This window comes from Notolabrus celidotus, chromosome 2 (genome assembly GCF_009762535.1).
Source record: "Notolabrus celidotus isolate fNotCel1 chromosome 2, fNotCel1.pri, whole genome shotgun sequence".
Classification (NCBI taxonomy): domain Eukaryota; kingdom Metazoa; phylum Chordata; class Actinopteri; order Labriformes; family Labridae; genus Notolabrus; species Notolabrus celidotus.
Genome location: NC_048273.1, coordinates 8,199,285 through 8,221,347, shown reverse-complemented (window position 1 = coordinate 8,221,347; position 22,063 = coordinate 8,199,285). Strand labels below are relative to the sequence as shown.

At 45.0% G+C, this 22,063-nt stretch overlaps 1 protein-coding gene across 3 annotated transcripts; it reads right to left on the bottom strand.

The window, feature by feature from the left end:
* Window positions 1–10,541: 10,541 nt before the first annotated feature.
* dcun1d4 (DCN1, defective in cullin neddylation 1, domain containing 4 (S. cerevisiae)) lies at window positions 10,542–21,845 on the bottom strand. 3 transcript variants are annotated; one of them, XM_034711907.1, is made up of 11 exons: window positions 21,739–21,845; window positions 20,362–20,432; window positions 20,214–20,253; window positions 19,937–20,024; window positions 18,778–18,866; window positions 18,632–18,702; window positions 16,570–16,661; window positions 16,358–16,466; window positions 15,970–16,074; window positions 12,801–12,903; window positions 10,542–12,721 (listed from the first exon to the last, which is right to left on the bottom strand). In XM_034711907.1, exons 1-11 carry the CDS (start codon window positions 21,755–21,757, stop codon window positions 12,666–12,668), a joined length of 843 nt encoding a protein of 280 aa, XP_034567798.1. In that variant the 5' UTR covers window positions 21,758–21,845; the 3' UTR covers window positions 10,542–12,665. The 3 variants fall into 3 exon arrangements, with proteins under 3 accessions (XP_034567798.1, XP_034567806.1, XP_034567816.1); XM_034711915.1 differs by having other exon boundaries at window positions 20,515–21,748; XM_034711925.1 differs by lacking the exon at window positions 21,739–21,845 and adding an exon at window positions 20,757–21,589.
* Between the last annotated feature and the right edge of the window lie 218 nt (window positions 21,846–22,063).

The window sequence follows — 22,063 nt, the reverse complement described above, 5'->3', positions numbered from 1 at the left end:
TACGCAGAAAAAGCTTTCACCGTGGTTCCTTTTAAAGGCATGTGCGGACAGCCCACTTACTTAGTGAGAGCTGTGTTGACAGTCATAGACTTCTCTCCTGTTTGGTATTCAGCTCACAGAAGCCTCAGTGCCTCTCTAATGAAGCACAGACCCACAGTGCCTCACTTCAGCCCAGCACTCTCAGGGAGATTGTCTCAGGCTAGTGAAAAGAAGGAGACAGCAGGGGAGACTGAGAACCACAGACAAATTCTCACTCCCTAATTAGTCTTATTGGAAGAGCATTCACGGTGAAAATAAGAGTTTGGATTCATACACCAGGGAAGGGTGTTTATTGAATTGGACATTTTACACTACTCTCAATCTAAAGTCCAGATATAGTGAGAAAGGTAGAGAGAGAGGGAGGGACAGAGAGAGAGCGAGAGAGAGAGAGAGAGGACTACATTTTTCTGTCTCCGGATGAAAGCACTGCACTGCTGCAGAAAACTGCCCTCATAGCTTCACTTAAACAGGTTTTCACCCAGCACTAAATGTAACACAGACTACCCTCTGTTATTATCTTTGAAAACCTGCCACATAAGCCCCTTTTACACACATACTACACTCCTGAAATATCCCAACATGTTCAGGTGGTATGCCTGTGTAAATGGACAAACATTTCACCCTGACTGTATGCCGACTTTCTCCTGCCAGCCCCAGTTTCTTTGCCTTATCCTCTTTACTCCCGTCTCAGCTGCCGGTGCATTGTTTTCTACTAGTGTGTTTGTATTATGGAAATGCTCTCATACATGATGCATTGACATAAACACAGAAACAGTCGCCATTACCAAACACTCCTCCCCTTCCTCTTCCTCCTGAATGCACCACCCAGTCACCTTAACTAGGGATTGGCATTTCAAGCAGGAAAAACTACTTGAACAACCAGGACAAATAAAGTTATTTGAATCTGGAATCTTGGGTAATCATTGAGAACTTTCCCCTGATTATTTGATAGTAAAAGGTGCATTTTTGTCTGTGCATAGTTTTGGTAGCAAAGTTTGCACTTGACTTCAATTCTGTTTACTTTTTTGAAGATCCTCACAGATCTCAGAGCGCCAAATCTGTGTTCACGACACCTGGTGCCACTGATGCTTCCTTCTTTAGGTATTTTCTGGTGGTTGGCGAAAAGCTTTAATGTAAGCTAACGCTAACGCCACCATCTAACAGTTGCATTGCATTACAACCAGACCCCGGTGAAAATGCTTTTAAGATGAGAGAATAGTCACATGAACTACTTCAAGAGTTTTTCCCCAGTTGTGAGAGCGTGTCCAACACGTATGATCTCCTGGCAAGTTCCTGGAAATATCAGGATCTACACATCCAGAATTTATCAATAAAAAGTCAGGGGTTCATGTGTAAAAAAGGCTGTACAGCACATTCCTTTGTCCCTTAAGGAGCCACTACATCATGGCTATTGCTAAGTGCTAATAACAGCTCTTGTTTCTGTCATCCAGGGCTGGAAGCCAGTGGATCCCTGCAGGTTCTGCAGCTCTCCTTCAACAGAATCTCAACCCTACGACCAGGACAGCTCGGACACCTTCCACAGCTAAAAGAGCTTCACCTACAACATAACCTCATCACAAGTCTACATCCAGAGATGTTCAAGAACTTAGCCAAGCTGCAGGTAACACTGTTTTTTAAAGACATGCATAGAATATTTAATATTCTCTCTATAAACTCAGTGATACCAGAGAGCATCCATCTTCCATTTCCAGGTATTCAATAACGTATGTTTAAATTATATGTCTTAGCATCTGTTTGTCCATTGTGCCCCTTTTAAAGGTCCTTGATCTGAGCTTCAACATGCTGACTAGCCTCCATCCCTTGATGTACCTTTCCCTGCACAACATCGGGGCCGGCGTTCAGCTGGCTGGGAACAGGTGGAAGTGTGATTGCAGCATGCGCAGTTTAAGAAGGCGGATGGTTTATGATAGCAGCAGAGGCAAGCATGCCTGGAGCGTGGTGTGTGCTTCCCCCTCCAACCTCTCAGGGAGGGATCTCCTGCAGCTGGAGGAGGATGACCTTAACTGTTTAACATCGGAGAGCAGACTAGACCGCCACCAAGATGTGACAGTCTTAAGTGGATCCGAGATCTTGCTTTCCTGCTCCACACAAGGTAAGGCAGTCAAAATAGTGGAAAATGAATTAATACATAAGACATACCCCAGTCTAAATGCATGTCAATTATTTATTTCCGTAGACTCAATGGGATGGACACCCAGTGGTCGAGCATCGGTGAGCCAACCGGAGGCTGGTCTTCTCATTAAGGACATCAAAGAGAGAGATACGGGACTATATGTGTGTGTGTCTGAGGAACAGGAGGTTGTGTCTGTTTTTAACCTCCAGATCAGTAAAGTAGAAGGTGCACAAAGAAAAGCTCGAAGTTTACCTGAAAGCAGCAATCAAATAATCTCAACCGGTAGACTGGAGCAAGAAAGAAATCAGAGAGCTACACAGTCGGACTTGGCTCTTGCAGTATGTCTGTCTATTTTGTTCACATTTCTGGTTGCCTTTATCCTTGGGGTCCTAGCACGACCCTGTATAGATGGTCTTTGGAAAAGGGTCACCAAAAAGAAAAGCGCCACTGTAACCAACACTGTCTCAACCATAGAGCAAAATCAGTATGACAATGAGGCCTACTGTGATATCGAGGGACAAAGGGTGACAGGAACTCACAGGGAAAGGAGAGTCACATTTAGCGACATAGACATTATAGAAGATGCCAACGTTTCATATTATGATACTGTAGCCAGCGGAGATCAAGAGAGCATCAATCACGATTCTGTGTTTGAATCTGAAGCAGCTGAAGCTAGGAGGGAAAGAGCCGGACATTCCGAAAGTGACAGCAGTCCAGAAGGTAACCAGAGAGACCGTAGAGACCCGTCAGGAGGCACGATTACAGAAGTCACACACAACATAGAGTTGGAACGCATCCAAGGTCCTGTTGAGCCAGACAGGAGGAGGCACTCGACTTCATCATCAGATTCTTCACTTTCGGAAAAAGGAAATAACGAGGAACACATGACCCAGCGAGACCAAACAAGGCCAAAGTCTACCCAGCTTGTTGAGGAATCTGTCCAGCAGAGAGCCAATGTACATTCCGTAAGTGGAGGTATCATGCCTCATATTTCCATCGAGAGCAAACAAGAAATTCCTGGATTTTCTTCTGAGCCTTTTGCAGGTTGGTCGCCACATGCAGATCCAGCCAACCTAACAGACCCCAATCACTGGCAGGGAAATGAAGAAGAATTTGAATTCAGTGATTCCGTTCAAAGCCCCTCTCCACGGACCAGCAGTGTGATGGGTTCCTTTAATGATTCAGAACTTATTCCAAAACATAGGAAGGGAGATACATCAAGCTCCAGCTCATGTATAAGTGAGGATGAGACGACACATTACACAGTAAACTCAGACAAAGAGGAGGAGGTTGCTATCAGGCCCTCTCTGGGATTGAATCAGGGTGAGCCTGGTGTGAGAAAAGCCCACTCTTCTTCCTCTTCTTCCAGCGACAGTGATGAGGAGGGCCACAAGGTGAAACAAGCAATAGGTAAAGGAGTGGTGAAGGTAGAGTCTGACAAGCTGACCAGCAGTATGGTTACAGCAGAGTTAGATAACAGGGAGAAAGTCAAACCCCTGCCCAGCACAAGGAGGAATGTACCCAGTTTGGCTGTCACCACTCAGGGCAAGGGCCTGCACACTGGAGCACCATCACCGCCTGCTACTCATTCATCCTCGTCAAGCAGTGAGAGCGAAGCAGAAAACAAGCATCAAAACAAAGAGTCAGTCATTGCAAAGCTTCCAGCAACGATACCTCAGACTGCAAGACTTGAGCAAGAAAAGCAGTGGCCTGCCCTGAATCTTGAGAATTTGCCACGCATCAAGAGACGTCTAGACATCAAAGCAAAATCCCCTGACCCCGGTTTATCTTCCATCAGGGACACAAAGAGGCCTGGGAAAGTGGTTCTTGCAGGTCAGAAAACTCAAGCAGTACCTAAATCTCACTTGGACTCATCTTCAAGCAGTGACAGCGAGGATGAATCCACTAAACCAATAAAGAAACAGGACCCAGGGCAGCTGCACACAACAAGACTCCCACTCAAAGAATCAATCACTGTAGGTCATAACCAAGAATCAGGTTGGCCTGTACTCAATCTGGACCATATGCCACGTTTAAAACGACGTCTGGATATCAAAACACAAATAAAAGCCTCTGGATCATCTTCAAGTAGTGACAGTGAGGATGGAACAAGAGGATCCATAAAGAGCCCTGGAAAAGTGGACATTACAAACCTTGAAATTCAGAAAACTCAAACAGTACTAAAGTCTCATTCTGACTCATCTTCAAGCAGTGACAGCGAGGAGGATTTCACCAAACCCATCAAGAAACCAGAGCAAGGGCAGTTACACACAACAAGACTCCCACTCAAAGAATCAATCACTGTAGGGCATAACCAAGAATCAGGTTGGCCTGTCCTCAATCTGGAACATGTGCCACGCATTAAAAGGCGTCTGGATGTCAAGACACAAATGAAAGCTTCTGAATCATCAAGTAGTGCCAGTGAGGATGGAACAAGAGGATCCATTAAGAGGCCGGGAAGAGTTGACATTACCAACCATGAAATTCAGAAATCTCAAGCAGTACCCTCACCTCACTCAGACTCATCTTCCAGCAGTGACAGCGAGGAGGATTCCACCAAACCAATCAAGAAACAAGAACTAGGGCAGGTGAACTTGACAGAACCTCCACTGGTAAAATCTCCAACTAGTGGTCATGTCCCACAAACACAATGGCCTCTCCTTGATCTTGAACACACAACAAGTATTAAAAGACGTCTTGATTTCAAGGTACAATCACAGGCCACAAAAGTGGCTGACCTTGGCATTCAGAGAACTCAAACAGTACCCTCACCTCACTCAGACTCATCTTCCAGCAGTGACAGCGAGGATGATTCCATCAAGACACAGGATCAAGGACAATTGCACACAACAAGCCTTCCACTCAAGGGATCTCAAACTGCAGGGCATAGCAAAGAATCAGATAGGCCTGTCCTTGAGCGTACACCACGCATCAAGAGGCGTCTGGATATCAAAGCAAAATCTCCTGACTCCAGTTCATCTTCAAGTAGTGACAGTGAGGATGAAAGACGAGTTTCCATAAAGAGCCCTGGAAGAGTGGACATTACAAACCTTGAAATTCAGAAAACTCAAACAGTACTAAAGTCTCATTCTGACTCATCTTCCAGCAGTGACAGCGAGGAGGATTTCACCAAACCCATCAAGAAACCAGAGCAAGGGCAGTTACACACAACAAGATTCCCACTCAAAGAATCAATCACTGTAGGGCATAACCAAGAATCAGGTTGGCCTGTCCTCAATCTGGAGCATGTGCCACGCATCAAAAGGCGTCTGGATATCAAGACACAAATGAAAGCTTCTGAATCATCTTCAAGTAGTGACAGTGAGGATGGAACAAGAGGATCCATTAAGAACCCTGGAAAAGTGGACATTACAAACCTTGAAATTCAGAAAACTCAAACAGTACTTAAGTCTCATTCTGACTCATCTTCCAGCAGTGACAGCGAGGAGGATTTCACCAAACCCATCAAGAAACCAGAGCAAGGGCAGATACACACAACAAGACTCCCACTCAAAGAATCAATCACTGTAGGGCATAACCAAGAATCAGGTTGGCCTATCCTCAATCTGGAGCATGTGCCACGCATCAAAAGGCGCCTGGATATCAAGACACAAATGAAAGCTTCTGAATCATCTTCAAGTAGTGACAGTGAGGATGGAACAAGAGGATCCATTAAGAGGCCTGGAAAAGTGGACATTACAAACCTTGAAATTCAGAAAACTCAAACAGTACTAAAGTCTCACTCAGACTCATCTTCAAGCAGTGACAGCGAGGAGGATTTCACCAAACCAATCAAGAAACCAGAGCAAGGGCAGTTACACACAACAAGACTCCCACTCAAAGAATCAATCACTGTAGGGCATAACCAAGAATCAGGTTGGCCTATCCTCAATCTGGAGCATGTGCCACGCATCAAAAGGCGCCTGGATATCAAGACACAAATGAAAGCTTCTGAATCATCTTCAAGTAGTGACAGTGAGGATGGAACAAGAGGATCCATTAAGAGGCCGGGAAGAGTTGACATTACCAACCATGAAATTCAGAAATCTCAAGCAGTACCCTCACCTCAATCAGACTCATCTTCCAGCAGTGACAGCGAGGAGGATTCCACTAAACCAATCAAAAAGCAAGAACTAGGGCAGGTAAACTTGACAGAACCTCCACTGGTAAAATCTCCAACTAGTGGTCATGTCCCACAAACACAGTGGCCTCTCCTTGATCTTGAACACACAACAAGTATTAAAAGACGTCTTGATTTCAAGGTACAATCACAGGCCTCATCATCATCTTCAAGTAGTGACAGTGAGGATGACACAACTAACTTTGTTAAAAAGACCACAAAAGTGGCTGACCTTGGCATTCATGGAACTCAAACTGTACCCTCACATCACTCAGACTCATCTTCAAGCAGTGACAGCGAGGATGATTCTACCAAACAACAAAAGAAACAGGACCCAGGGCAGCTGCACACAACAAGACTCCCACTCAAAGAATCAATCACTGTAGGTCATGACCAAAAGTCAAGTTGGCCTGTCCTCAATCTGGAGCATGTGCCACGCATAAAAAGGCGTCTGGATATCAAGGTACAAATGAAAGCCTCGGAATCATCTTCAAGTAGTGACAGTGAGGATGGAACAAGAGTATCAATAAAGAGCCCTGGAAGAGGGGGCATTACCAACCTTGAAATTCAGAAAACTCAAACAGCACCCTCACCTCACTCAGATTCATCTTCAAGTAGTGACAGTGAGGATGAATCCACCAAAGCAATCAGGAGACCGGAGCAAGGGCAGTTACAAGCAACAAGACTTCCACTCAAGGGACCTCAAACTGCAGGTCATGACCAAAAGTCAAGTTGGCCTATCCTCAATCTGGAGCATGTGCCACGCATCAAGAGGCGTCTCGATATTAAGGCACAAACAAAAGCTTCTGAATCATCTTCAAGTAGTGACAGTGAGGATGGAACAAGAGTATCCATTAAGAGGCCTGGAAGAGTGGGCATTACCAACCATGAAATTCAGATATCTCAAGCAGTACCCAAATCTCACTCAGACTCATCTTCTAGCAGTGACAGTGAGGATTATTCCACCAAACCAATCAGGAAACAAGAACTAGGGCAGGTGAACTTGACAGGGCCCCTGGGAAAATCTCCAACTAGTGGTCATGTCCCACAAACACAGTGGCCTCTTCTTGACCTTGGGCGTACAACAAGCATCAAGAGACGTCTTGATATAAAGGTACAATCACAGGCTTCTGATTCATCATCAGCCAACCTCGCTGACATCCTCATTCAGAAATCTCCAACAGTATCCAAATCCCACTCAGCATCATCATCTAGCAGTGACAGTGAGGATGATTCTACCAAACCAATCAGGAAACAGGACCCAGGGCAGCTGCCCTTGGAAAGTCTTCCACTTAAAGGATCTCAAACTGTAGGGCACCAAGAAACAAGTTGGCCTGTCCTTAATCTTGGGAATACACCAAGCATCAAGAGGCGTCTGGATTTCAAGGCACCAAAACCAGCACCTGAATCATCTTCAAGTAGCGAGAGTGACGAAGAAACAAACATATCCATAGAAAGGCAAGGGAGATTGGACCATGCTGGATTTGCAACTCAGAAAACTCCAACAGCACCCAAATCCCACTCTGACTCATCTTCTAGCAGTGACAGTGAGGATGAATCCACCAAACCCATACAGAAACAGCAGCAGTACCAGACGCACCCGGCAAGGCCTTCATTGAAGGAATCCATGACTTTAGGTCGTGTTCCACAAACACAGTGGCCTCTTCTTGATCTTCAGCACACAACACGTGTCAAGAAGCGTCTAGATATCAAGGTACGATCACCTCTTTCAGACTCATCTTCCAGCAGTGACAGTGAGGATGAAGCAAGGAACCACCCAAACAAACAGGGAGAACATCTAATCCAAACATTACCTGATCCAAGTATAAGATGGCATGGACTGGGTTCTACTAGTGCCCCTCATGTAAAGAGTGAGTCATCCTCAAGTAGTGATGAAAGTGAAGGAAAGGACCTTCGTTTGCAAGTGGAGGAAAGAACGTATGTGGGGATTACAAGTCGTCAACCAGGATCAGTACTGCCTGACCTGAATATGAGTGTCCCCGCCTTCAAGCCTCATTTGAATACCAACACGCCAGGCTCTCGACTCTCTGCATCAAGTACCTCTTCAAGTGAAAGTGAGGATGAGAACAGGAAGCCCACCAAACTACGACTGGACACAACTTCCATATCCATGACCACAGAAAAGGAATTCATTGAAAGTCCAAAGTCCCAAGTGATTAACATCCCTCTCAGTCCCAAAACAGACCCCCATATTAAATTAGAAAAGTATCAAGTCATTACTAATGAGAGCTCCAGCACAACACCAGAGATAAACCCAGAACTTGAGTCAAGGTGGGCCACAATGACTCTTGGCGTCTCCCGCTTCCGAAAGCGTCTTGAAATCACATCCCGTGCACCAGGATCCCCAAAGGTGCCCTCATCGCCTCCTCCTGTCTCCCCGTCTTCCTCCAGCAGTGAAAGTGGGAACGAGGGGGAAAGTGGCAGAACAAGACGAAAGAGAAGGGTAGTTGGAACGCAAGGAATCAAATATACAGAGTCATCTCCCAAACCTGAAATCAGATCTGAAACTGTTTCTCTCAGTTTCAAGGATGACCGTTTTGGCGCAGTGGATTTGATAGACAGCCAACCACAAAGGGAGTCCTCCTCAAGCAGCGACAGTGAGAATGATTTGATAGGCCGTAGTGTTCCTGACCTGAGCCTTGGTGTCCCACGGATTAAAAGGCGTCTGAATGTCATGGCCCCAATACCAGAGCCGAGGAGTTCATCATCTTCCAGCAGCGACAGTGAGACAAAGGTGACAGGATCTTCTGTGCAACAAAGCAGACCAGTGTTAAATATGCCTCAGTATAGAGATACTGACACTCTGATCACTTACAAGCGCTCTATTTTCCAAGCTACATCACCAACCAGTAGCTCCCCTCCCTTCGGTAGCCAAAGTCTATATGATACAAAACAAAGGTATTCGGATGTTGAACATGAAAGCAGAAGTGCATCTGTCGGCGCAAAGAAAAATCCCAGTCGGAGCTTCGATGGGCTTTTGAAGAAGATGGTCGGACAAACCAAACGCACAACAGAACTTCCTCCAGAGTTAAAGTGGACTGGCGTTGGTCGTCATATGCCTGACCTGTCTGTCTCCAGTCCAGGGAGACGTTTGGATGTAGACTTGTCATCTCCACCTGCAGTGCCAGAACTCCCCCCGCCCGACTCTTCCAGCTCCTCGAGTAGTGAAAGTGACGATGAAATAAAACAAGACAGAGGGACATCAAATGTGTCACCAACATACAAATACTCATCAGTTAGCAATATTGCTGTTTCATCTGCTTCTGCAAGAACCTTTGACACTGTTGACAACGCATCCATCAGCACAAATGCGATTCTGAATGTATCTGAGGAGAGGAGGGAAAGGAAAGGCCTCAGTGCCCTGAAAGCCATGTCCTCAGATAGACAAATGTGGGATGTACATCGTGAGTATTTAGACAACAGCGCTGATTTTGGTCCAAAAGTAGAGACCAGTTTTCACCATCAAAGGTCTGAGGAGTACATCCCACAAGCACGTCCAAAAACATACCTTTCCTCTGCTTCACTGGACGAGGGGAGAGCTACAGATATATCATACGGGGTCCCCAGCTACAGAAGGCACGCCTTTGGCAATCTTGACCCACCGCAGGAGACACCACCTCCCATTCCGGCGACACCACTGCCATCTGACGAGGCATTGGGGCTTACATGGGGGTCACGACCGAACAGTTGGAAACAGAGGTCGGAAGGAACAGGATACTATGTGCGACAGAGCCGGTACACAGTGGGAACTGACCCTTCTCCAGTCACGTCACAAAACCTGGAGGACTATTTGGATATCTCAAAAGAGCCCATTACTGAAGTCTGATAAAGATACTGCTGCATCCGAGGGGTTGATAACACAAGCAAAAAAAGAGGCAGTGTTAGGGCTTGAGCTGGCCAGTACAGAAATATTGTGAATATTAGATTTTTATAGCTGTAATGCTTAAAAATGTTTGTAAATACTCGTAATTTATCATGGATCACTTTGTGATTTACAGATTTTTTTGTAAATCACAATTCAGAGATGTCTCCTTGTTTAATCAATGGCATCGTCTTAAAAGTCATGCACTATTAATTACAAAGAGATCATACTAAAGCTGCATCAGTAAGAAATAATGCAGAGGATTCATTTGTAGCAAGAACTACATGTACTCAAAGACATTAATGAGGTGCTTAATGCTTTTTATGGACATGCTTTCAACTACAAAGCCCACACTTGAGTCAATAAGTTAATAAACCCTTTTATTTATGTATATAGACATAGGTTATAGTGAAAACAGACATATAGACACTTACATTGTTTACATACATATATACAGTCGGGACAAGGTTGTTCATCCTCCTGCATTGTCCTGGGAGAATACTAAAACATTGATCTCTACACAGTATTTGGTAAGCAATCCACAACTACTTCAATCTGGGATGTAATGCTGATGGTCGAGGCATTGTAATGATGATAGAGGCTTTCATTACAGTTGCAGCTGCAGTGAGTTTTAATGGCATGAGAGCTGATGTTTTGTTTTCACAACAAAATTCCAATGAGTGTTTAATGCTTGTCATGACGGTGTGGAGGAGCAGTAGTTGGGAAACGAGTCGTGTTCTTTGAATAAATAAAATAAAATCTGTTTTCTTGCTTGAGCGTCACGGGATGTGTGAGAATGTGTGAGAATGTGGACATGGGGTAAATGCAGGAGGGAACTCCTGTTCCACCGTGAGGTTACAGGTGTGTGTTCCAGGTCTTAATAGACACAATCATGACTCTCCTCAGGCTTGAGATGACATGATTGTGAATATCAAATTGAGCACAAAACAGTTGCACAAATTTCTGTACAAAACGAAAACGTGTTTGGAAAATGTTTTCAAAAAATCTCATCCATTCACAAAAGGCTCTGTTGGAGCGTGCATGCAAATATTAAATCTGACAAATCAGCATCACACCACAGCCAAAGACAAAAATTTATACATGTGTTACAAGAACATTATACTAGGCGAAAAGAACAGCATAGCATCATCAAACAGCTCCAGACTGTCAGTGTCCGTTGATTTGTTCAGATCCTATGGGTGGTACAAACGCAATGCTCTCAGCAAACCTACCTTTCTACTCAAGCCTTTATGACCTCGTCCTGAGAGGGTCACTGGTCTTCAAATGTAGTCATTAACACTGTTAGTGTTGGGAGAGATGCTACAATAAGAGGAGACCTGAAACTAACAGTGGACTAAGGACAACAGATGCCACATATCGAGACAAAATGGACACCAGCTAGTTCTATGTCAACTTATAACACAGCCCAACAGTCTGAATTCATCCTGAAATATTCCCTGACCACTCAGTGTGTCTGTGTCTGTGTGTGTGTGTGTTTGTACATGTGTATATACATTTGGGTTTGTTGGTGTGCATGTGTGTGTGCATTTGTGTGAGTGTGTGTGTGACACACAAAGTGACTTCCATTGTTTGAGGCACAGTAATACTCTTACCTACACAACGCAGAAACATTCACTGATCGTCAGACCAATAAATGCTGTAATGAGCACTAGTGGCTCACCGCTGTACTGTAATAAGAGTTAGTAAGCAGCAATGCAGAATTGTTTGGTGTTATGAGGTCTGAGGCCTTTGTAGGGGGGGGGGGGGGGGGGGCTAGCAAACTGTTAGCATTAGCAGGAACAAAACAGCAGGAGGGAACAAAATTGGAGGGAAAGAAATCACTGGCACAAATCAAGAGTAAACAGCACAGGCTTCAGAAACCTGCGATCAACCGTTTGACACAGTGTGCTTCTCGGAGAACTCCTAACTCAAAACATGACAAACAAAAGTTAGTGCCATCCGTCCAGAAAAGCTCAAGTTCAAGTTCATTGCACAGATTTACCATGTTTCAGTGTGCCCGGGTCAAAACGACCCCGTTTAAGACTCAGACACAAAGCATGAATGGTCACGTCTGTCGGTTTTCTCTGTGCTGAAGATAAGGACTGAGGAGTGGCTCTCCCACACAACACCATTCTGCTCCTTTCATCCATGTATGACACCACGTTATCTTAACACAGACAGCAATATGACATGTCACAGTGAGAGAGAGCGATGCCGCCGGGGATTGCCGCAAGCTTGCCCACTATGCAACTTCAGTAGGGGACATATCTCCACGATGGCAGCTCTCCGCCTCCGTGCGCTGGGCAGCAAGCTCTCAGGCTGCTAACCCAGAGCACCCCACCCTGACCCACCCACAGCCTGAACCCTCTCCTCCACCAGGAAGCACCCACAGTCACTGCTTTACCGTTTTTGTAATGTTTACTTATTGGTTGTTGTTTCTCATAGTCGTTGTTGTCACAGTTGTATTTTTCCATATTTTTGCTCTGCGCCTATGACATCTGTCGTTCTTTGTACCATTCCACAAACTCGTCCAACAAAACCGGCCCTGATGAGAGGAGGAGACGGAGAATAAGACACAAGGTTTGTGTTACGTTCACGTTCAAACGTACACTAAATGTACTTACAGGCACCGTCCTCGTCATAGTTACTGAGGTCCAGGTTGATTGTCCTGCTGAACTCTAAAACATTGCACCACTGGTCTTTGTTGATGACTTTGTACTTGGATTGCTGCAGACGAGAGAACAAAATCAGAACATTAAAACCACAAAAGACGAAACGACTCAAGCTAAAACTGGACTCAAACCATCTGACATTAACTGATTGATCTTTTTTTATGTCACTACCATATTAAGCACAGCGCCCTCAGGGAGTAAGACGACACCACAAGCACAGGATTAGAGGTCTAACATTCACTTTAATAAAACATTGCTTTATTTTAAGGCTGGTTGAAGATGATCGTAAGAATCCAGAAGACAGAAATCAACATTAATGCATCGTAGACACTCCTTGTGTCGGTGTCATCTCTCCAACACGGGACTTCCACCAGATCCATGTCCGGTCCGTCTCCGTGCCGCTCCAGAACGCAGCACAGATCAGGACCGCAGGACAGCTGGAGTCATGTGACCGAGATTTTCCCACAGTATACACTGAATCAAGGATTCTCCTCCTCCTCTCCTCATCCATGTTGTCTTTATGGTCCTCTGAAAACTTCTGACTTGATGACTCCAGGCCTGCAGCCACTCAAAATGACATTTTGTTTTCATAGTTAAGTTAAAAACGATTTAATTACAAAACAGAGTGTTTTATTCTATTCTGTTCTAGTCAATGTGTTAACTTCCACTGGATCCTCTCTGTTGAGTCTCTGATCCGGCAGGTCGGAGCCCTCCAGATCAGATACACAAGACTTCTAGTCTTGAGCACAACGCATCAATCTCAACAGAGCAGATGGAGCAGGACAGGAAGTCAGGTTTCACCAAAACAAAATGAAAACATCCGGTTCATTTTCAGAATAAAACACTCTGTTATCACCAGATCGTATTTCACTTCACTACAACAACAAACCGTCATGATGAGCGGAGCCAGGCCTGGAGTCAACAGGTCAGAGGTTTTCAGAGGACCAGAAAGACAACATGGATGAGGAGAGGAGGAGGAGGAGAATCCCTGATTCAGTGATTACCACGGGGAAACCTCAGTCACATGACTCCAGCTGTCCGGCGGTCCTGCTCCGTGCTTCGTTCTGAAAGTTCAACCGGTGGGTGTTGATGGACGAGAGAGCACGGAGTCAGACCACAGCGGATCCAGCGAAAGTCCCAGGTCAGGATAATAGTGATGTTTTATTGACCTTCACCTAGTCGTCATTTTACTGACCCAACCTTATGTCACCTTGTTTAGTGAGATAACTAGCTTCAATGTTAGAATACAGAATCCAACAGGACGTGCTACAAGTTTCAGTGTGATCACCACGGCTGCTTTGAGTGGAAGAGGAAGAGGAGGATGACTCTCCTGCAGCAGCAGCAGCAGACTGAGGTGACAGAGTTTTCTCAGTCTCAGACCATCTTAGCTTCAACTCTTTGGTTGAATGTGATGCACATCGATCATGGATGTTGTGTTCGTCCCTTGCAATAAATTATTTTGCAACATAAATTTCACATCACTCCATCTTTATCTTCTACTTCAAACTTGAAACCTCTTCACATGTTCAGCCATCCTCACATGCAACTGGCCACCTGCTTTTTAATGATTTATTTATTTTATACTTTGTTGTGTCAATATTGTTCATCCATGAGGTTACATTTCTTATAAGGTCAAACCATTTCAACACTTTTCAACCCAATGTGCTGATAAAATGTGGACCACAAGCCCTGTGATTGGTCCGCTAGGTGGCATCGTATTTCCTGCATTTGCAACTGAAACTACTCAAACGTGTCCACTCTTTTCCTCTTTGTAATAACTACTGTATGATACACAGCAACAGTTATCGGCTCCAGTTTAACATAACACACTCAGAGTCGTCTTAGTTCACTGTGGACAAGCAAACAGAAAACGTAGCGGACTAGGAACAGGCAATCTGACCAGCATAGAAATCACACTGCCAACAAGTGTTATGGCAGAGTACTGCAGAGCGACACAGACCTAACTACGCACAAGGTTCAAGGTTCAAGGTTCAAGAATGTAGTCCTCATGACCACGCTGGCCACTACGATGTAGCGTCAACGCAGAAGTAGAAACTAAGCTAGGCTACAATTCTCATGCACCAGTAGAAAAAATTTGAGCTATACAGTTTGCCGTCAGAAACCCCTTTTGTTTTGTTTTGGCACTATTTTCAGACGCACCTCACAGAACGGTTTTCTTCCGCTGCATGAGCACGGATACACGCCGATCAGCTGTTTGGATCAACAAGCACGTAGCAGGATCAAGTAGCGGTATCGGTCCTGATGTATTGTTGTCACTAAGTCCCTCTCCTGACAGCAGAAGCTCTCTGGGTTTGTTGGCATGGGCTCACAGTTTACACACCGGCACCTTCTTCGTTGGTACGTTGGGTCTGCATGTGGAGTTCTTCCTCTGTAAACTCTGGTTCATAGAGGTATCCTCTTGTGTCCACAGTAAACAGCATGTCATCGTCGCTGTCAGAATCACTCATTTTTGCAGTTTGTAGTTTTTGTTCCTTAAAGTGTCTGCTAAAAATGCTACGTGCTTGTTGATCCAAACAGCTGATCGGCGTGTATCCATGCTCATGCAGCGGAAGAACACCGGTCTGCGAGGTGCGTCCGAAAAATAGTGCCAAAACAAAACAAAGAGGGTTTCTGACGGCAAACTGAATAGTTCCAATGTTTTTCTACTGGTTCATGCATTTGCACCGTGATGAGCTCCTGGACCATATTTTCTGAAATTTGGCGAAATTACGTGAAATAGGAGGCCCCGTTCGCAGAGAATTGTAACCTAGCTTGCCTGCCGGTCCTCTGGGAATTTTCTCATTAAAAGGGGAAGAGCTCACCGGCATGCATTGTTGCTAACAGGGGCAACAGTGTACTGTAACTCATACGACCCCACTTCAAAAAAACTGAAATATCCCTTTAATTTACATGGCTCCATTTGACATATAACATTACCCAGTAGCAGACTTCATAAGCTCAACCGGGCCCGATTCTAACCCCATCCCTACTCTGGAGTGTGACATGACACCTGCTTGTCTTTCAGGCTAATGGTGATATTTCTTGGTTTGGTCTTTTGTTTAAATTACACTTGAGTTCTGTTCAACTGCAGTGTGGGAGGAATGTTGTGAACATGACTTACCTCTAGAAATTGATTAAACACAGGAAACAGAGGCCACGTCTTCCCCAGGAGAAGCCCCAGCATGCACTTCGCTGTGTTCAAGTCCAGACTCCTCTGATCCTTTTCCTGTCCAATCAAAACACCCGAGATGTCATGACATCGCAGGAAATGTCAACCACTCTTAAAATATGTATCATTATAACAAACATTTAGAACGATGACGCTGCTGCTGATAAAATATGAGTTATCAGTCCGTCTGTGTCGTGAGTTTATCAGTTATTATAATAAACAGGATTTCCATCAGACTCACTCAGCATCTCACTTTTTAAATGAGCTGATTAAAAGTGTTTCAGGGATGCAGGAGAGTGTGTGTGTGTGTGTGTGTGTGTGTGTGAGTGTGTTGACTCACCCGAGCAAAATCAAAGGCGTATCTATAAATGAGCTTAAAACTGGTGCTGTCGTTGAGGACAGATCTCAGGTAGTCCAGAGAGTTCCTCAGCCTCTCCGTGGAGTCGCACCTGACAACGACAGGAAGTGCTTCAGACAAACTCAAACAGAGGAACGCAGCGAAGGGAGGGATTCAGCGTGAAAACAGAGTCTTAAAGAAGGGGAGGGACATACTGCAGTGAGCCCATGCCTCTCAGCCACTCCTGGAGGGTGAAGTAGCCCATACTCTGAGCATCCAGCTTCCAGGCAAGAACTAGCATCACCACCTGGACGGAAACAACAACCTTTACACATACAGACCACATCGAAACTAGCGCAGGTAATAAGGCATTTAAATATTCAGACTCACGCCTACAAAGTGAAGTTTGTTCTGATTAAGACGAGGGACACACTGAGATTACTCGACTTTGGGAACATGCAGAGAGCACAGGTGGTTATGTGGCTCAGTCGGGTTTCAGGAAACACATTTTCTTGCACTTTAAATGAAGCAACTTGGCAAAGTTCTGCAGGTTGAAGGCTTATTGGAGTATACACTGAATTATCAGCTGGTCTTTTTTTTTAAATAAGAACCAAAACTAAGGATTTAGTGCATGCAACAGACTCATAATAGTTAAAGCTGGATGGTTAAGTCTCAAGGGAGGGCATGATGATGCCATATCTGCAACTTGAAGGAGGGAAGAGGATGCTGTAGTTCTGTTATTTATCTGTCATCTCCAAATTCCAGTAGAGATCGCAGTGTCTCTTAAACCGCAGCTACCGGTCACACTGTGTTTTCTGTGGAGTCTACATGTTCTGTTTTTTATTCTGACACATGCATGAAGGTTAGGATGGAGGGAAAACCCTTCAAGGGAGATAAACATGCAGACAGGCCTTTTGGTGTAAAATCAAATTAGTAAAACCCTGGCATGTGATTTATTTTACTCTCATTTCTGTAATATTTCAAAAATTCCTTCTAAAGTCATGTTTTTGGACATTTTTGCCTTTAAAAGATAGGACAGCTGAAGAGAGAAAGGAAACATGGGGAGTGGAGAGTAGAGGAAGAAGCTGCAACGAGGGCTATGGCCTCTGTACATGGGGCGCACGCTTACGGCCCAATTCCACCAGATCCGTGTCCGGTCTGTCTCTGATCCGTCACGGCACCGGATCTGGTTTCTATTCTAGTCAATGTGTTAACTTCCACTGGATCCACTCCGATACATTCCGTCTGCGTCTCTGATCCGGCAGGTTTGAACGCAACGGGTTAGATACACAAGACTTCTATTTTTGCCGGATGCCGGAGCACAATTCATCAATCTCAACAGAGCAGATGGAGCGGGACAGGAAGTCAGGCACCAAAACAAAATGAAAACATCCGGTTAATTTTCAGAATAAAACACTCTGTGTTATCTCCAGATTGTTTTTAACTTAACCATGACAACAAAACGTCATGATGAGCAGAGCCAGGCCTGAAGTCAACAGGTCAGAGGTTTTTAGAGGAGCAGAAAGACAACATGGATGAGGAGAGGAGGAGGAGAATCCTTGATTCAGTGTTTACCACAGGAAAAATGACTCCAGCTGTCCTGCTCCATGATGCATTCCGAAAACGCAACTGGTGGGTGTTGACAGAAGAGAGAGCATGGAGCCGGACCACAGCGGATCGGAGATGGACCGGACACGGATCTGGTGGAAGTTAGACCGCTAGGCCAACAGCACCCCTGAAACTCCTTCTAAGTCCTGAAGCCGATCAGTCGCTTAGAAATAAAAATGCATGCATCCAGTGTCTCAAACTGTAAGAAGCCTGTCATATGAAATGTGCACAACATGCTTCGGCTGCAGGACGTTGCAGAGATGTAAATGATACAGTAAGCATCGGCTATGATGCCTCGCTCTCTTTTCTAACTTGTCCTGCACACGTGGCGATAAAATAGGCGCATGTTTAAGTGTTAGTTGGGGAGCAGCTTTGGCCTTTCGTCATTGGATGCTGTTGAACATGTAACCTAATCTTGCTGGTTTTCTAAAGTTGCATATTGTAGCTTTAAAGAGATGATGTGTCGGTAAAATACATGTCAAACACAGAAGAAACACTGACCTGGAAAACCCTCTCAACAGAGAATTAGTGCAAGTTGTTAATAACTAAGGAATGATCAGAATGCATGTGATGCTACTTGCTTGGTTTGACTGACAGTCGCGTAGGTAATGAGGTTAAAAGCAAGCAGTCAGAGAGCATGCAGGTGAAAGTCAAAACATGTGTGCTCACATTCTCCGGCTCCACTCCGATGTCCTCACAGAACTTCTCCATGCCCTCTGGACCCACCACTTCATCACAACCTATTTTAGACAGACGCAGTGTGAGGACATGTGGAGCTACAGCACTGACATGACGAGTGAAGTTATAACGCTCACCTGCATATTCATAGAACCACTCCAAGCATCTTTTACTGGAAAACGTGTCCTCCTCGCGGATCTGTGGTGTTTCGTGTTTCCTGAAAACACTGCAGACACAAAGAGAGGGTCAGTCTCAGGAACTATACATGCAGTCCATCTGATATGAAACCAGAATTCTCTACTAGAGTTTATAATTGCAAAATAGAGCTCTGCAGGGTAATACGATAGGATTATGATAGAGGGATTCTGTGATAATTGATAAAGATAAAGAAATCATAAAGGATTTATGTCATCAGTGGCACCAGGAGGAGTTGTGCAGCAGTGATGGTGCACCAAAGTTGGACTGGACATATGTTTTGTGGGTCTTTTTAAGATTAAGTTAGACACTTAGCGCCAGTGATACAAAAACTGCATCTTACAATCAGGGCGATGATACATTGCTGTATCTATATCTTGTCCTGTGACTATCATGCACACATTTTGATAAAACAGGGTGTAAAGCAACGCTTATAGTTAGAGCTGGATCAGGCTTGGACCAGCTTTTGTTATGCTGCTATAGGCCTAGACTGCCGGGGGAACTGGCGCACTGACACACTGGGATCCTAGCTTACCCCCTTCCCTCCCAACCCCTTCATCACTTACTTTAACTCTGCCTGTCCCATTTAAGTTACTAACCATAGACCTTTCTGGAGTCCCTGAGCTCCATTGTCTTGTAGATTCCTCTGAGCTGCCGTAGACGTCCTCCTGCTGCGGACGTTCTGGACTCCAGCTGATACGGACGTGCTGGACTCCAGCGGCAACAGCTTCTACTACTCGTCTCATCACTATCACCTCTCTCTCTTACTCCCCTCTAGCTGTCTTTCCAGACCCAACTCGGTCGAGGCAGATAGCTGTCTAACATGAGTCTGGTTCTGCCTGAGCTTTCTGCCTGTTAAAAGGAAGTTTTTCCTCACCACTGTAACTAGCTAAATACTGCGATGTGCAATGCTCATGGTGGATTAAGGTGGGGTCGGACTGAGTCTTACCCTGTCTTGAAGTTGGGTCTCTGTTCGTAATTTGACATAGTGTGGTCTAGACCTCCTATGATTGTGAAAGCGTCTTGAAATAACGTTTGTTGTGATTTGGCGCTATACAAATAAAGGTTGATTAATTGATTGAAAGCAACACGATTTCACACCTGTCTTGGCGACTTTTCTTAGCTGACATGTCATCTCCAGCAGAAGGTCTCCTCTTTTTCCTAGGAGGCATGGCTCTGGAGCAACAAGCTACAGGAGGGAGAGAGCGTCACAGTGAAAAGGAGGCTACGGCCACGCAAAGATACGTGATGCATGTATTCTCAGAGAGCTAGTTTTGTCTGTAGTTTCATCCATGATTGATCAAAAACTGGTGACAGCACATGAGATTTAAGGTTTTCTGCGTGCAACAAAACACAGAGCAAGCAGCTGACTTATTACCTGTAGGGTGGCTTTCCTGCCCAACGTCCTCTGTCAGGTTCTGTGCAAAAACACAACATGGTTGTGAGCAGGATACACACATACAGCGTTCCCATGCATACACAAAAGTTCAATGTGCAAAATACACAAACTGCTTGAGTGTATTTACCAGCCTGTGCAAGGTGTGGTGGATCTTATGGATGCTGGCCAGGGTAGTCAAGTGGGAATTCAGCTGAAAATCTAGTTTAACAGATAAATAAAAAGGCACATCATCAAAGATTAAACCCAAAGCATAACACACAGACCTTCTGCACTTACTCACTTGTAAGCTTGCAAGGAGAGCAAGGGTACGAGAAGGTGACATCATCTTAGCACAAAGAAGAACACAGGATCTCAATGTTTGTAAGTGATCTCTGCATCTCTACACAGCTTTAAACTCTCTCCTCTGATTTCTACTTTCAGGTTTCAGAGAACGACAGCAAATATCTGACACGACTCGGGGAGTGACTCTCTGCGTTCTTCCAAACACACACCAACTCTAAAATATAGCAGCGTGCATGCTACCTCGTCGACAGACGTCATCTGTGCATTGTTGCTCAGCAGCTGTCACCAAAAACAGACGCTTTTAAAGATTTCAAGAGGCCAAAAGCAGACGGAAAACAGCCGAGCAGATAGCACTAGCTGCATACCTAAAATAGCAGTGCAGACGCGCAACTTGCACAGAGTTTACAAAGTATCTAGAGAGTTCGCCGTATGGGAGTTGTAGTCCATTTCCTCTAAAGAAGCCGTTCAAACTGCAGCCCCAGCTGGGGTTAACAACTACAATTCCCAAGCTTGAAGGAACCAACTCTTTCTTTCAGACCCTTCTACCCCCCAACATTTACCCCAACTGACTGAATGCATTTTACATCGTTTCATATAAATCTAACTTCCTATGCTAACAGGCACATTAGCATAGCGCAGAGGATTTGCAACAGCTGGTGTAGCTGCCGCAAAGCCGGACAGCGCTGCTGCAGCAGGCAATGAAACATGTTTTACTCAACTGCGTCACAATTTTCTTTCTCTGTAACAGTCCGTATGTGAGCAGAAAATTGACCTATTTACATTGCCCTCACGTTGGAGCCGAGTTTGCGCTAAAACGCGGAGAAAATCCTCAGTTCTGTTGAATATAAAGATCACAGCGGGCAGATTACCATCGAAAAGCCTCTGAATTCAACAAACACTGGCTCTATTCAACCGGGAAGCGGTGAGGATACACATAAAGCAACTTAGGAAAACCAGCTGAGTCAAATATAACTCCTCTAATGTCCAAAACAACTTCATTTACACAAGCTATTCTTCCTTTGTTGTCGCCCGATACAGCACTGCTTAATACAAAGAGCCCAGCAAACAGCACGGAATTCATTCGTTCACAACAAACCCCGGAGAAAAGGGGTGAAAGTACATCTACAGAATGAGATCCATCCTCGCTCCTTAAGGATGAACTACAGCATCCGTAAAGGGTCGCTATTAGATGTAGAAAAGCCTCTACAATGATACTACTTACTTGCCGCATCAGAGTGCATTTTTATGAAACATACAACTGTCTGTGGGAAGTCCGCAGACCGGCCAATAGGCGGGCCTTGTCAACGTAAACCCCGCCCGAAGAGCATGATTGGCCCTCACACTCTCTGATCTCCGCCTGTGATTGCTCATGATTGGCTATTCAGAGTGTCACGTGAAGACAAGGCGGAAGTAGACATACGCCCCGCCCACTCGCCACTCTGATTGGTTAGAGTTCCCAAACAGGCTGAGCGACGCCTGTGAGTCATTGGTTAGAATGTTTTTACAATCTCGTCACTCACCAGATTTTCCTCGTGCAAGCTGAAAAT